The sequence below is a fragment of the Oncorhynchus masou genome, chromosome 11 (genome assembly GCF_036934945.1).
Source record: "Oncorhynchus masou masou isolate Uvic2021 chromosome 11, UVic_Omas_1.1, whole genome shotgun sequence".
NCBI lineage: Eukaryota > Metazoa > Chordata > Actinopteri > Salmoniformes > Salmonidae > Oncorhynchus > Oncorhynchus masou.
In genome coordinates this window covers 39,052,142-39,069,147 of record NC_088222.1, presented here as the reverse complement: position 1 = coordinate 39,069,147, position 17,006 = coordinate 39,052,142, and the positions used below count along the sequence as shown (strand labels likewise).

Here is a 17,006-nt window from a genome sequence, read left to right as displayed (position 1 = left end):
GTTAACTGACAGACCTCAGAAAAACGAACACTAAAAAAATGGGGAGTATCAATGTAGGACCCCCCCTCTCCCAGCGTCCAGCAGGCCAGGTCTTACAGGAGAACATGGCAGTGTGCTCCTGTTTTCACAGCGACTACACAGAAAAATAGATCACTCAGAGTATGGTGCCATGCAAAACACATATAAAACGTGCTGTACTAAAACACTTATTAGCATATCATAATTTCTATTACACAACTTTGAAGTATTTACTTTACGTCTAAAAGAGGGGAGACTTGAGAGAGTATTTATGTGCAGTGTGTGAATGACTTGTCAGTCTTACTGGTTGGGGTCAGCTCCATATTGCAGTAGCAGCTCCGTAACACCTGCCCGGCCCAGGAGAGAGGCACAAGAACAGAGATGTCTTTCCCAAGTGACTGACACAGTCCACATCCACACCTATAGCACGGCATCAGAACAATTGATGAATGATAAACTTCATTAGGAAACCATTTATTCATAACTGCAAAGCTCACTGGGTAGGTACTAGTCAGTAGGGATGACAAATGCTAACTCATCATCGTCATGCATTACTTGTGTTATTGTTTTGTTTTACCTTTCTTGAGCATCTTCTCCATCTTGTGCAGATTCTTCTCTATAGTGTACTAGTGCAGCTGAGCAGGTAAACCTCCATTCTTCACAATGCCTAATCGCACTCGGCAGGGCACCGTCAAAGCAGTTATCCTGCTCCATTCAGGTCCAACTAAAGATACCACCAGGTGGGTCGCTGAGGTTAAATAAGATGTGCTGAATGTCAGTTAGCTGGCTAGCTAAAAACAGCTATTTCTTCTTCTATCCAGACAATACATTATATAAAGACCTTGTTAAAAGTACATACATTCAGAGTTTTGATAGCTTTTTTTGTTTTCAGATGTCACGACTTCCGCTGAAGTCGGTCCCTCTCCTTGTTCGGGCGGTGTTCGGCGGTCGACGTCACCGATCTTCTAGCCATCACGGATCCATTTTTCATTTTCCATTGGTTTTGTCTTCCTTCACACCTGGTTCCAATCCCATCAATTACATGTTGTGTATTTAACCCTCTGTTTCCCATCCTGTCCTTGTCGGAGATTGTTTGTTTGTATGTTCGTGTGTTATGTATTGGTGCGCGATGGTTTCTTGTACCCACTTTGATTTATTTTGTCATTTTGGTTTTGGAGTTTTGTTAAGTCTATGAAACGACTCCATTTATACCAAGTTGGAATCTCCTGCGTCTGACTTCCCGCCACCTACAAACACCTTATAACATCAGAAGAAGAAATTGTGCTCATATATTGTTCAATTTAATTCTCAAAAATAATAAACAGAGATTTTCGACTCATAAAACAACTGTCTAGCTAGTTGTCTCGACCTCTGATGCTCAGCTATGAAAGCCCAACTGACATTTACTCCTGAGGTGCTGACCTGTTGCACCCTTAAACTCTATTTAAACTCTGTCATCTTTGAACCTTTTGAACGCCTTGAAGAACGATCTGGCGTTAAAGGCCATGTACTCTTATAATCTCCACCGGGCACAGCCAGAAAAGGACTGGCGAGCTCTCAAAGCCTGGTTCTTCTTTAGGTTTCTTCCTAAATTCCTGCCTTTCTAGGGAGTTTTTCTATATCTTCAAATTGCTTGCTTGCTCTTTGGGGTTTTAGGCTGGATTTCTGTATAAGCACTTTGTGACATACAGTTGAAGTCGGAAGTTTACATACACTTAGGTTGGAGTCATTAAAACTAGTTTTTCAACAACTCCACAAATTTCTTGTTAACAAACTATAGTTTTGGCATGTTGGTTAGGACATCTACTTTGTGCATGACACAAGTCATTTTTCCAACAATTGTTTACAGACAGATTATTTCACTTATAATTCACTGTATCACAATTCCAGTGGGTCAGAAGTTTACATACACTAAGTTGACTGTGCCTTTAAGCAGCTTGGAAAATTCTAGAAAATGATGTCATGGCTTTAGAAGATTCTGATAGGCTAATTGACATCATTTGAGTCAATTGGAGATATACCTGTGGATGTATTTCAAGGCCGACCTTCAAACTCAGTGCCTCTTTGCTTGACATCATGGAAAATCAAAAATAAATCATCCAAGGCCTTAGGATCTTTTTTTAGACCTCCACAAGTCTGGTTCATCCTTGGGAGCAATTTCCAAACGCTTGAAGGTACCACCTTCATCTGTACAAACAACAGTACGCAAGTATAAACACCATGGGACCACACAGCCGTCATACCACTCAGGAAGAAGACTCGTTCTGTCTCCTAGAGATTAACGTACTTTGGTGCGAAAAGTGCAAATCAATCCCAGAACAACAGCAAAGGACCTTGTGAAGATGCTGGAGGAAACAGGTACAGGTACAAAAGAAGATTTGTGGGCAGAACTGAAAAAGCGTGTGTGAGCAGAGAGGCCTACAAACCTGACTCAGTTACACCAGCTCTGTCAGGAGGAATTGGCCACAATTCACCCAACCTATTGTAGGAAGCTCGTGGAAGACTACCAAAAATGTTTGACCGAAGTTAAACAATTTAAAGACAATGCTACCAAATACTAATTGAGTGTATGTAAACTTCTGACTCACTGGGAATGTGATGAAAGAAATACAAGCTGAAATATATTGATCTCTCTACTATTATTCTGAACTTTCACATTCTTTAAATAAAGTGGTGATCCTAACTGACCTAACATTTTTACTAGGATTAAATGTCAAGAATTGTGAATAACTGATTTTAAATGTATTTGGCTAAGGTGTATGTAAATGTCTGACTTCAACTGTATATGCTGATGTAAAAATTACTTTAAAAATACATTTGATTGATTGATATCTGAGTGATTGATTGATACTGTTCATTTACTTCTCCTTGCCTGGGTTTACATTCATTGACCACACGGGGGCGACATAATGTAATGTAGGTCGGTGGAGCTCGTTACTTGCAAGTTGCTTTTCTCATAGCTAGCTAGCTGGTGTCTAGCTCCTGTAGAAGTAAAGCATGTCTTACTGAGGAGGTAGCTAAGCGAAAAACTAGAGTTTTATAAAAGTTATATTTTCTGAGCTAGGCATTTTCACTGAGGTGTTTGTTATGGGATTTTTATGAATAATGACTAAATTATGTATACATTTAACTTAGTACTATAACTAAACAGAATACTACTATGTTTCAGTATGAATCTTATTATAATCATAATACTGAATATAATGTGTGTAGTTTTAGTCAAGAATTATAACAAGGCCTCCCGGGTGGCGCAGTGGTTAAGGTCGCTGTACTGCAGCACCAGCTGTGCCATCAGAGTCCCTGGGTTCCCGCCCAGGCTCTGTCGTAACCGTCCGCGACCGGGAGGTCCGTGGGTCGACGCACAGTCGATGAGACAAGATAGTAGCTACTATACCATGAAATTGGGGAGAAAAAAGGGCTAAAAATTCAACAAAAAAATAAATAAATTGTAACAAGGACAATTATAACAAGGACTTTCTGGTCCTTGTTAGAAACGAATGGAGACCTAGTCATACCGGCTGGAATACTGTAATCCTTACAGGACATTCAGGACATTCTGTCCCTACCCAGGGAGGGGAGAGACCTTGGGCTTGTTTAACAGATGGCAGACAATGTGGGAACTCTTTTGCTGAGAGGCGGAGAGACATTTATGACAAAATGTGAGGTATATAAGGTATATAAATCAATGTACATGATATTATGACCAGAGCTCTCGGGAAATAAACGCTAATTTTGAGACTGGTCTCTGTCCATTTTATGCAAATAAGTATCTCACAAATTCTTAGAAACGGACAGAGTGTTTTAATTGAATTGGTTAATGAACATATAGGAGTTAAATTCCTCTAACAGTGTTAGAAACTGGTTCAATGTATCAAGCAAATTATCATTACTGGCAAGTGGCATGCTAGCTTTTTCATTTGTCTGCCCGTATCCATCTCATTCAGGTCGCTGAGTAAGAAAGAGAAGGTTGCAGAGGGCTGTGTTTAGCTACGCTGCGCCGCCTGTCAAAGTGAAACTGCTCAAATCTGGGTTTCATTCCGCTGCAGACGTGTTTGACTTGCAACCTCCAACTAAGCAAAGTTAGCCAACCAGTCACAGTTGTTGTAGTTGTTGATGTATCATTATTACAGTAGTAGATTATAATGCAGTTACAGGACATGAACTGGGTGAAACGAATTACACCTAAATATCCCAAATATGTTGTTTTTGTCAATGTGTGGTGCCAACTGTTTTCCCCAATGTGTCTTACAGTGCATTAACATTTGTATCTCTCCCCTTCAAGATTGTCTATCTTGTCCTCTTCAGCTCCATTACTGTGTTTGTATTTGTAGAGGCTCCCAGAAGGAGGCGGTGGAGGTGCTGCAGTCACCTGTGAGGTGTGAGTCTGGCCAGGAGAGAGCAGCAGCAGGCAGGCTAACGGCACAGGAGCTTCTGGAGAAAGAGCAGGAGCTGGGCACCATTTTTACCTTCTGCTCAGCGCTGGACACAGCCCTGGGAGGGGGCCTGCCGGTGGCGAAGAGCACTGAGGCCTGCGAGGCGCCTGGAGTGGGAAATACCCATCTCTGGTAAGCTGTGGTACCTCTGTGTGGAAGAGTTACTCACCTGGTCTGTATAATGTAATAATAACACAGTAAAATAACTGCACCATACATTCACACCTAAACCCCTCCTTCTGTGTCCCTAAGTATCCAGTTGGCAGTAGATGTACAGATCCCTATGTGTTTTGGGGGGCTGGGAGACAAGGCTCTGTACATAGACACAGAGGGCAGCTTCTTGGTCCAGAGGGCTGTGGACCACTATGGGCTGCTAGCAGAGAATGCACGTAACTAAGTAGTAGAGGACAGAACAAAAACAATGAGACTGAACGTTTATATCATCCATCATGTAGGATGACTTATAACTGATTTCTTAAGCATCTATTTAGTGCTTATGAGTCAAATCAAATCTAATTTGATCACATCACCTTAGAGTGAAATGCTTACTTACAAGCCCTTAACCAACAATGCAGTTTTAAGAAAGACTTTCAAATGCTACACATATTCGTCACATCGGTAGTTGTCACTACATTGTCATACATACTAGGCTATGAAGAGAATGGTTTACTGATGAAACACTGTAGTATTGTTCTGTTATTTGGTAAATGCTGACATAAGGGGATCAACAGTACTGTTGCATGCATTCAATCACTGCTTGCTCGTTTCGTCACACCTTTTAATCGATACACTATGTGTGAGCCATGACAAAATGCACAACAATAGAGACGGTTTAGAAAAGTGTTCCGTCTTAGATTCAAGCTTAATTGGAGAAATGTTTTACATCACTGTCTCTGATTTATTTGTCTTAATTTTTCCTTCTCCAGAGCAGCAGGAGGCCTTGAAGGAGCTGACTGTGGAAACAATCTTTTCCACCCTCGTCCTCGTCTGTTACCATGACTACGTGGAGCTGTTGGCGGAGATGTATCTCCTGGCTGACTTCCTGGCTCAGCACCCTGAGGTACTAATCCCTACCAATACTGTCACTGATCCCAAAATATCCAACCAATCCAAAGGGGTTATTTCTACAACCTCCATTTTGGGTTGGGCGCCGTTCCATTTCAATTCCAGTCAATTTCAAGGAACGAGTCGAAATGGAATTCCTTAACTGAAATGCTCATAGAAAATTATGGCTAAATTTCTGGATTGACTCGAGCAAAATAGAGTAGTAGAAAAACTGGAACAGCAAAGACAGCATCAATAAAATACTTTGCTTGTGGCTTTTGTATATTAACTTTGGCCCCTGTATTGGTCAAATCCAGGTCCAGCTGGTGGTGATTGACAGCATTGCCTTCCTGTTTCACCATTGCTTTGATGACCTCTCCCAGAGGACCCGCCTCCGGAACAGCCTCGCCCAGCAACTCATCCAGATGGCCACCAATCGCAATGTCGCAGTATGACCTAACATTGTCCACCTTGCTGCCTCACCAGACTTTCACTAAATTCTTCTCCATCGTCTGTATTCTTAACCCGTCTTCCTTTTAGCTGGTGATAACTATTTTCTAGGCCTGGTAAAAACACAATAACAACCAAGAAGAGTCCAGTTACAACCACATCCTCCCATAATTTATAGAGCCTATCTACCTACTCCCTATTGCAAACTACCATAATGTATAGTAAATAGCCATAACTGAGCCATCCTTCCAAGCCCAACCAAAACTATGTTCACCAGACTTGCTTTGTGTCTCTCTGTCCCTACTCAGTATTTACTACCTCCCATCTCTGGTCCCAATCCAACCACGCATCTAGACTAAGCACTCTCATTCCAAGAGATAAAAAGGCTCTTATTAGTGCAATGCTGAATTAAGCAGCCAGGTAGATTGGGATCTAAATGGAATGGCCGCTCCATGCCAGGATGGCGCTGCACAGTTTTTAATCAGCAAAAGAGTTATCTTATGAGCCCTGGAGCAAATTCACTTTGTTATAGTAATTTGTTGGTTGGCGGCACTCAGGGACCCCTTGGAGGACACACAGGAAAAACAACAATGCCAGTGGACAGGACAACCTGTTCCAATGTGAGCGGGGGGACCCTAGGGGTCCATGGAGGTACTGCTAGCGGTCAGCGATGTTAGTTTAGTTTTCCTTTTCCAATTATAATGTGGGGTGGTCAAAAAAATGAAATACTGTCTACCAAATCTTTTCATAAAAGAAAATGGTCATTGCTTCTTCTTGCCATTTATCACTCACCTGATGATAAGACAAGGAATGTGATTTTTTTGGTGGGCTAAGGTAGGATGGGGGTTCCTGGGTCGCTGGTTTGCCTGGGAGGGGGTCCCTGGACAAGAAAAGGTTGAAGGTCCCTGCCGTACAGTCATACCAGTAATGATCCTCTCTGATTGTGGAGAGCTTGGCGTTCTTTTCTGCTGCTCTGCTGTAGAGAGGGAGAGTATGACTCATCCTGATGCAAGCCCACAGGACCTGTCTCTATGTTTGCTGAGTACATTCCTACTGTATGTCTACCAATACCTAAGTCCACAAAACCTATTATTGTGTTACTCGGTGCCCAAGTCCACATAATAACCTAGTCTAAATGCCATCTCCAATGTCGTCTCTCAGTCTGAAATGACAATACCACATACCGGCTGTATTGCTGATGGATGGAGCATCAACACATAGGCAGGAAATTATAAACACTACTCAATAATTTTGGGTCCCCCAGCCTCACAGCTGTAAAGGACAGCAATTGAAGTGGAAAAAAGACTAATAATGTGTTGTTAAGGAGGGATGTGTTTTATTCATTGACAAACTCTTCTTTTCTCAGAACATACCACTGCATCAATGAGACTGAAGAGGACTTTTTACCGTTACTTTTTCTATCAGGGTGAAATGATTAACACAATACATTTAGCCTGTTGTCTTGTTTTTGCCTCTGTCATGTTTCTGCAGGAGCCAGTTTCCTTTTGATGAACTTTAATTTCCTTTCCTCCTGTTTAGGTTATTCGTGCCAATCAGACTTCAAAGGTTTGAATCAGCCAATCAAAGCTTATTCCTGCCTTAGATGAAAAGGATGGCTCCCGAGTGGTGCAGCGGTCAAAGGCACTGCATCTCAGTGCTAGAGGCGTCACTACAGACTAGAGGTCGGCCAATTATGATTTTTCAATGCTGATACCGTTACCGATTATTGGAGGACCAAAAAAAAGCCGATAGCGATTAATCGGCCGATTAAATGTTTTTTATTTGTAATAATGACAATTAAAACAATACTGAATTAATTTTAACTTAATATAATACATCAATAAAATCAATTTAGCCTCAAGTAAATAATGAAACATGTTCAATTTGGTTTAAATAATGCAAAAACAAAGTGTCGGAGAAGAAAGTAAAAGTGCAATATGTGCTATGTCAGAAAGCTAACGTTTCAGTTCCTTGCTCAGAACATGAGAACATATGAAAGCTGGGGGTTCCTTTTTACATGAGTCTTCAATATTCCCAGGTAAGAAGTTTTAGGTTGTAGTTATTATAGGAATTATAGGACTATTTCCCTCTATACCATTTGTATTTCATTAACCTTTGGCTATTGGATGTTCTTATAGGCACTTTAGTATTGCCAGTGTAACAGTATAGCTTCCGTCCCTCTTCTCGCTCCTCCCTGGGCTCGACCCAGCAACACAACGACAACAGCCACCATGGAAGCAGCGTTACCCATGCAGAGCATGGGGAACAACTACTGGAAGGCTCAGAGCGAGTGATGTTTGAAATGCTATTGCGCTAACTAGCTAGCCATTTCACTTCAGTTACACCAGCCTCATCTCGGGAGTTGATAGGCTTGAAGTCATAAACAGTGCAATGCTTGACGCACAACAAAGAGCTGCTGCCAAAACGCACAAAAGTGCTGTTTGAATGAATGTTTACACTCCTGCTTCTGCCTACCACCGTTCAGTCAGATACTTAGATATTTGTATGCTTGTATGCTCAGTCAGATTATATGCAACGCAGGACATGCTAGATAATATATAGTAATATCATCAACCATGTGTAGTTAACTAGTGATTGTTTTTTATAAGATAAGTTTAATTCTAGCTAGCAACTTACCTTGGCTTACTGCATTCTCGTAACAGGCAGTCTCCTTGTGGAGTGCAACGAGAGAGAGGCAGGTCGTTATTGCGTTGGACTAGTTAACTGTAAGGTTGCAAGATTGGTTCCCCCGAGCTGACAAGGTGAAAATCTGTCGTTCTGCCCCTGAACGAGGCAGTTAACCCACCGTTCCTAGGCCATCATTGAAAATAAGAATGTGTTCTTAACTGACCTGCCTAGTTAAATAAAGGTATAAAAAATATATATATATGGCCTCCCGGGTGGTGCAGTGGTTAAGGGCGCTGTACTGCAGTGCCAGCTGTGCAATCAGAGTCTCTGGGTTCGCGCTCAGCCTCTGTCGTAACCGGCCGTGACCGGGAGGTCCATGGGGCGACGCACAATTGGCCTAGTGTCGTCCGGGTTAGGGAGGGCTTGGCCGGTAGGGATGTTCTTGTCTCATCGCGCACCAGCGACTCCTGTGGTGGGCCGGGCGCAGTGCGCGCTAACCAAGGTTGCCGTGCTGTGTTAATTAAGAAGCAGTGTGGCTTGGTTGGGTTGTGTATCGAAGGACGCATGACTTTCAACCTTCGTCTCCCCCAAGCCCGTACGGGAGTTGTAGTGATGAGACAAGATAGTAGCTACTAAAACAATTGGATACCATGAAATTGGGGAGAAAAAGTGGTAAAATTCCAAAATATATATATATAAATAAAAATCGGCAAATCGGCACCCAAAAATACAGATTTCTGATTGTTATGAAAACTTGAAATCAGCCCTAATTAATTGGCCATTACGATTAATCGGTCGACCTCTACTACACACAATTTGCCCAGCGACGCCCCCCCAGCAGGCAAATTGAATGCCCTGCACCTTATTGTGATGTTTTATTAAAAACGACCTAACTATTAACTATGATGTCATACCACCAAAACAAGCTGACATTTCAGGCGATCTTTTCAAACACTTAAATGGCATTATTATAATTTTCACAATTTTGCAGTATTATTCCAACCTCAATTGTCACGCCCTAATTTACCCTCCAGGTTTTGCCCATCTGCCCCATTATTCCCTGTGTATTTATACCTGTGTTCTTTGTTTGTCTGTTGCCAGTTCGTCCTGTATATGCCCCGTACTTCTGTTTGCTCTATAGTCCCTCTTTTCTAGTTATTCCGGTTTTGACCATTCTGCCTGTCCTGACCCTGAGCCTGCCTGCCCTGACCCTGAGCCTGCCTGTCCTGACCCTGAGCCTGCCTGCCCTGACCCTGAGCCTGCCTGTCCTGACCCTGAGCCTGCCTGCCCTGACCCTGAGCCTGCCTGCCCTGACCCTGAGCCTGCCTGCCCTGACCCTGAGCCTGCCTGCCTGCCCTGACCCTGAGCCTGACTGCCCTGACCCTGAGCCTGCCTGCCGTTCTGTCCCTTTCGGACTCTGCTCTGGATTACTGCCCTCTGCCTGCCCTTGACCTGTTGTTTACCTGCCCCGTTTTTGTAATAAACTTTTGTTACTTCGACCTGTCTGCATCTGGGTCTTATCCTGAGGTCTGATAGAAATGCACTGGGCCTTTAATGGTCTTCTGATAGACCTCCTTTTCACAATGGATTGGCAGACTAGATCAACTCGGACACCCAAACATGATCCTTGCTCTGTGCACCCACACCATCAAGTGATTTGGACTATCAGTTTTGGGCGGTTCCTCAACAACCAAATTATAATGAGATGCCTGAGTGCATCTCTCCTGCTCCGCCACAGATATTACATCCAGCACCAGTCAAGTGGTTTTGAGAGAGGCCTAGTAATGCATCTCTGTAATGAAATTATACACTTTAGAGCTGGCCTCTGTAGCAGTGGGAAGGCAGGTGAAATACGAACACCTTTGCTCACATTGACATTACTTGTTCTGATATCCAGGCTGTATCACAACCAGCCGTGATTGGGAGCCCCACAGGGCGGCGCACAATTGGCCCAATGTCGTCTGGGTAGGCCGTCATTATAAATAAGAATTTGTTCTTAACTGACTTGCCTAGTTAAATAAAGGTTAAATATTATTATTTTTTAAATGTCTTAATTTCTTATTTTTTTCACTTATGTATTATGTGTGTATTGTTATTGTATTGCTAGATATTGCTGCATTGTTGGAGCTAGATACTTAAGCATTTTGCTGCACCTGCGATAACATCTTCAAATCTGTGTACGCGACCAATAAACTTTGATTTGATTTGGACCTCATTTCACGTGGATAAATCCTCAGGATGAACGATGTTCAGCTCACAGTTATATGTCAAATACTGCATCCATGATGACATTGGAAGTAAGGTGAAATACAGAACTCTGTTGGATGGTATGCTGTTCTTGTGGCGCGTGCACAAACACACACACACACAAAATTGTCTCGTTCGTGTTTTGTGTCAAGCCAAAATTTGTCCAAGAGCTTTTTGGCAATTAATTAGAGCGTGATTGTTCTTTAGAAATATTGACAGCAGCTGCTTCCAAGACCCACACACACACACTGAGAGCCAGCTCTAGCCTTTTGGGGCCCCTCTGCAAGATTGCTTATGCATGGACCCGGCCCTGCACACATTGTGCACAAGCTCACACTGTCCACACACATGACTAGAGAGCAAATCAATGAATAATTTTCTGAACCCAATAAGTAGCCTAAGAAGTTTACCATTACTTCATGGAAACCTCTCATGACCTCCAAGTAAACTTAACCTATGGGGGTATTGATTCCTTGGGTCAATGTTACATTTGATCATTTGCAACTAGCCAAAGTAGGTAGTAGGTACAAAATCAGAACAAGCACTTCCTACAAAATAATGCTAAATGCATTGAACCTAACTCTGCTTAATGTACCCAGATATATCTTTAACCCTTTAACTGGCACACCAGGAAAATATCTATTTCATAGCAAAATATGTGTATTTAGCCTCAGTATAGACAATAATTAAATCATGTTTCTTTGATAGATAATGCATTGCAAAATGCATCGCAAATAATTAGCGTAAAGTCATTTTGTATTGGAATTTGCAAAGACTTTTTAATTGATACATGAAGTAGTATTGTTTGCTCCATTTACTTACAATGGAAGATAGGCCTAGTTAAATTAGGACTGATATCAAATATGAATAAAATACTTTACATTTGTGTCAAAATATGAATATCAGAATGCATGTAAATGAATGTGTTTATAATTTATATGCTTAGAATACCAGTAAAATGACATGTACTGAATGATATTGTGAAACATATTGAAGATAACAGACAGACAGTAAATAATTATATGGATTTGAAAGGATTTTTTAATTTGAAAAAAATAATCCTTTGACAATATTTCTCCGTTGTCCATGTTCACAAACTGAGTTAATAGCATTCCTTTAATGGGCAACTCAACTGCCTGATAGAGCATATTCCTACATTTGTAAAACAACATATTAGTAATTTAATAATTCTTAAATTATGTTTTAGAGGTCAACAACATTTTACAACATTGCAATTTCCCATTGTATACACAATTACACTGAACATAAATATAAATGCAACATGTTGGTCCCATGTTTCATGAGCTGAAATAAAATAACCTCAAAATGTTCCAAATGCACAAAAAGCTTATTTCGCTCAAATGTTTTGCCTACATTTGTTTAAACACCCTGTAAGTGAGTATTTCTCTTTTGCCAAGATAATCCATCCACCTGACAGGTGTGGCATATCAAGAAGCTGATTAAACAGCATAATCATTACACAGGTGCACCTTGTGCTGGGGACAAAAGGCCACAAAAATGGCAGTTTGTCACACAACACAATGCCACAGATGTCTCAACTTTTGAGGGAGCATGCAATTGGCATGCTGACTGCAGGAATGTCCAGCAGGGCTGTTGCCAGATAATTGAATATGAATTTCTCTACCATAAGCCGGAATCAACATAGTTTTAGAGAATTTGGCAGTACGTCCAACCTGCTTCACAACCACAGACCGCGTGTATGGTGTTGTGTGGGCAAGCGGTTTGATTATGTCAACATTGTGAACAGAGTGCACCATGGTGGCGGTGGGGTTATGGTATGTGCAGGCATAAACTACAGACAACGAACACAATTGCATTTTATTGATGGCAATTTGAATGCACAGAGACACCATGACCAGATCCTGAGGCCCATTGTTGTGCCGTTCATCCACTGCCAACACCTCATGTTTCAGCATGATAATGCACAGCCAGCCCCGTGTCGCAAGGATCTGTATACAATTTCTGAAAGCTGAAAATGTCCCAGTTCTTCCATGGCTTGCAGATTCATCAGACATGTAACCCATTGAGCATGTTTGGAATGTTCTGGATCGATGTGTACGACAGTGTGTTCCAGTTCCCGCCAATATCCAGCAACTTCGCACAGCCATTGAAGAGGAGTGGGACAACATTCCACAGGCCAAAATCAACATCCTGATCAACTCTATGCGAAGGACATGTGTCACTCTAAATGAGGCAAATGGTGGTCACACCAGATACTGAGTGGTTTTCTGATCCACGCTCCTACTTTTTTTTAAAGGTATCTATGACCAACAGACATATCTGTATTCCCAGTCATGTGAAATACATAAATCAGGGCCTAATTTATTTATTTATATTGACAGATTTTCTTATATGAACTGTAACTCAATAAAATCTTTGAAATTGTTCCATGTTGCGTTTTATATTTTTGTTCAGTATAGTAAAAAAGAAAATGTGGTAAATGAGGTTCAGTTTTGCTCTTGTTCACTTCCTGGTTTTCATCTTTGAATGCATGTTTCAATGTAAAAAAAATATGGGTGTTTCGATAATGAAAACCACATGATAATTTTACTAAATGACATTGGTTGAGATTATAAATATGCCAAACAAAATGTAATTTATTTTAAAATTGGTTGTCAAAGTTTGCTTAACCACCTCGTTGAGCTGCCTATTAAAGGGTTAAAACCACTGATGATTGCACTTGTAGCTTAACTGAACAGCTCTGCAGGTATTGAAATGGTTAATTCTCATTCTGAGTGAAATCCACTACAGTGGATATTTTTAGCATGGGTGCTTGGTGTCCTATATACACATTTAAGCCATAGAATCTCACTATTGATGCCAAGCTGTTGATGAACGCTAAGAGTGCTGTTTTATCATGGATAAAGGCCTTATCCATATATACTGAACAAAAATATGAATGCAACATGTAAAGTTTTGGTCCCATGTTTCATAAGCTGAAATAAAAGATCCCAGACATTTTCTATACGTACATAAAGCTTATTTCACTCAAATGTTTTGCCCAAATTTGTTTAAACCCCTGTTAGTGAGCATTTCTCTTTTGCCAAGATAATCCATCCACCTGACAGGTGTGGTATATCAAGAAGCTGATTAAACAGCATGATCAATACACAGGTGTACCTTGTGCTAGGGATAATAAAAGGTCACTCTAAAATGTGCAGTTTTGTCACACAACACAATGCTACAGATGTCTCAAGTTTTGAGGGAGCGTGCAATTGGCATGCTGACTGCAGGAATGTCCACCAGAGCTGTTGCCAGATAATTCTATGTTAATTTCTCTACCATAAGCTCCATCCATTGTCATTTTAGAGAATTTGGCAGTACGTCCAAACGGCCTCACAACCACAGACCACGGGTAACCACACCAGCCCAGGACCTCCATATCCGGCGTCTTCACCTAAGGGATCGTCTGAGACCAGCCATCCAGACAGCTGATGAAACTGAGGAGTATTTCTGTCTGTAATAAAGGCCTTTTGTGGGTAAAAACTCATTCTGGTTAGCTGTGCCCTTGCCCAGTCTTGTGAAATCCATAGATTATGGCCTAATTAATTTATTTGAATTGACTGATTTCTTTATATGAACTATAAGTCAGGACAGTCTTTGAAATTGTTGCATGTTGTGTTTATATTTTTGTTCAGTATAATTTTTTTGTAACCAGGGTTGAGTTTCAGATTACATGTATTCTGATAAAAAAACAAAACATGCAATCTAATTATTAAAAAAACTAACGTAAATCAGTTAAATTACCAGCAGAGATATTATAATCCGATTACAGTTTAAAAAGCTAGATACTTTTTTGGATTACATTACAATTCGATAAGAATGTTTGCGAAAGATTACATTATGAAACCTTTCTGTTTTCTCAATGACATTCAATTCCGCATTTAAAAAAGGCCTAAATGTAATGTTGTTCCACCAGAACACTATGATGACATACCAAATGTGTTTGATGGATCCTTTTTGTCAGTAATCAGATAACTTTCGGATTAACCAAACTCAGTAAAGTAATGTCAGGACTATTTTGGGCAGATAACTAGCAAATGTAACTGATTACATTCAGAAATGAAACTACCCAACCTTGATTTTTATTTGGCAAGTCAGTTAAGAACAAATCCGTATTTACAATGACGGCCTACACTGGCCCGAAAGACACTGGGCCAATTATGCGCCACCCGATTACGGTCGCTTGTGATACAGCCTGGAATCGAACCAGGGTCGGTAGTGATGCCTCTAGCACCGAGATGCAGTGCCTTAGACCCCTGCGCCACCTATCATAAGTGTTTTATATTGCTTAAATACTGTATATTTTTGGATAAGTCATTACATGTCCTATGCACTTTAAAAAAACGCTATTGCCGTTAGTTGTTACAGTTCCTCCACAGTGAAGGCAATTTGCCTAATTTTAGTGCTTCTTTCAAAGCAGTGGGTTTATTTAATCCTCCATTAGCGTTCAAAACGCACGTATCGCATGTGAGGGTGCATTGTGCGTACGCGTTCCCGAACCTAACACAAACCTGATGCTTCTCCCGCTTTCTCAAAATTCCCTCCCCTCTCTTGTCATCATCCACCCACCCTCTCCTGTGATTGAGCGAAAACCTTGTTCACGCGCGCGCGTTCCCAACCGGCGCGAGTGGGGAGCTGTCCAGCAAGCGATTTGAAGTAGTCTTCTTGCCCGGCAAGTGCGGTCTCTTGTCTGTCCAGGAATGAGAAGTGATGGCCGGCTCTGCAACTGAGGAGAAAACCTTCCGAAGGTTCTTGGAGCTCTTCCTCCGAGAGATGAGACCACCACTCCAGGAGAATGACCCTGTCCCAATGCGCCCTTTGTCTGACCTCACCTCGGAGGACGAAGTTGAAGGGGAATGCCTCGATATGTGTCTTCAGCACTTGTGCAAATAGTAAGTACGCTACCGATTTGATGTTACAAATGGTTTTGTATGCAGCTTAAACTAATGGTTTATGTTTGTCTTTGCAAGACAATTTCAGACGAGAATAGGAATAGAATAGAATAGGAATTTGGAGTCATCAAAAGTGAAAGCTAATTTTGCCGGCTAAATATATTTTACACGAATTGGCAGGACTGTTGCGCAAACACAGTTAATATAAATTATAGAATTATATAAAAATACAAGTAGCCTTCTATGTGCAGTGAGCAATTCGGAATTAGTTGCTACAGAATTGCTCTCCCGTCAGTTTTGCCGGGTATCATATGAAGCCACTCACAATGTCTTGACATCCTCATCTATCATGTTGCCGCCGACGTCATTGGGCATGTTGCAAAAAATTCTGTAACAAAGGGAAGACAAACTTCAAATACATTTCAGGATGGTTGCAAATACACTGAAATGGGGAACAGAGGGGAAATCAGGACATACTGAACAAAGTGTGCCCGTAGTGTTGTCACGTAAAATAGCCTACATCGACAAAAGCTGTATGAATTGGAAAGCACCTCTTATGAGAAAAGCCTGCCATGAAAAGCCAACTATGAGGAATGCAATCGTTTCTTCCTACAAATGAAATGACGTCGTGCGACGCAAAAAGGAAGGGAAATTCACATGAACGGACATCGGATAAATGGGATGGAGGATCATGAACGAATGGAAACAGAGAGGAACCGGAGTACAACTGAAATGAAGCGCACTTGCAGTTCGCCGGCGCAGGCTCCCTAGTACATTCAAATCAAAATGTGTTTGGGAAGGGTTGAGCATTTTCAGATATATTACGTCACACTCACATCCATAAATAGCACATGTAACCACTGAAGAGACCTAAAAGACAATGGTGAATTTCTGAAGCCTGTCGAGGATGATTGCAATTTCACACGTCAGGTGTAATTGTGAGATCACCACCACCAATAAACGACCCAAAAAGAAGCAAACACAGACAGTCTAAAATAGAGCCATTTAAGGCACCCAGGCGCACAAGTGCTTGGAAATAATTCATTCTTGACCTTGAAAATGTGAGCTTACAATTTACTATGTTTGCTACAGTGCATTCGGAAAGTATTCAGACCCCTTCCCCTTTTCCACATGTTGTTATGTTACAGACTTATTCTAAAATGGATTTAAAAAAAAATCATCCTCATCAGTCTACACATAATACCCCATAATGACAAAGCGTAAACAGGTATTTAGAATAGTTTGCAAATGTATTAAAAATAAAAAACAG

General features: G+C 41.3%; 1 protein-coding gene and 1 pseudogene across 1 annotated transcript in view; both read left to right on the top strand.

Annotated features, from left to right (window-relative positions):
* The first annotated feature begins 681 nt into the window (after positions 1-681).
* On the top strand, positions 682-7,625 carry LOC135547870 (DNA repair protein RAD51 homolog 3-like; annotated as a pseudogene).
* Positions 7,626-15,474: 7,849 nt separating this feature from the next.
* LOC135548664 (protein phosphatase 1E-like) overlaps positions 15,475-17,006 on the top strand; it is a 59,749-nt gene continuing 58,217 nt past the window's right edge. The window contains exon 1 of the mRNA XM_064978494.1: positions 15,475-15,736. Coding sequence (XP_064834566.1) covers positions 15,555-15,736 — 182 coding nt within the window. The 5' untranslated portion in view covers positions 15,475-15,554. The remainder of the gene's footprint in view (positions 15,737-17,006) is intronic.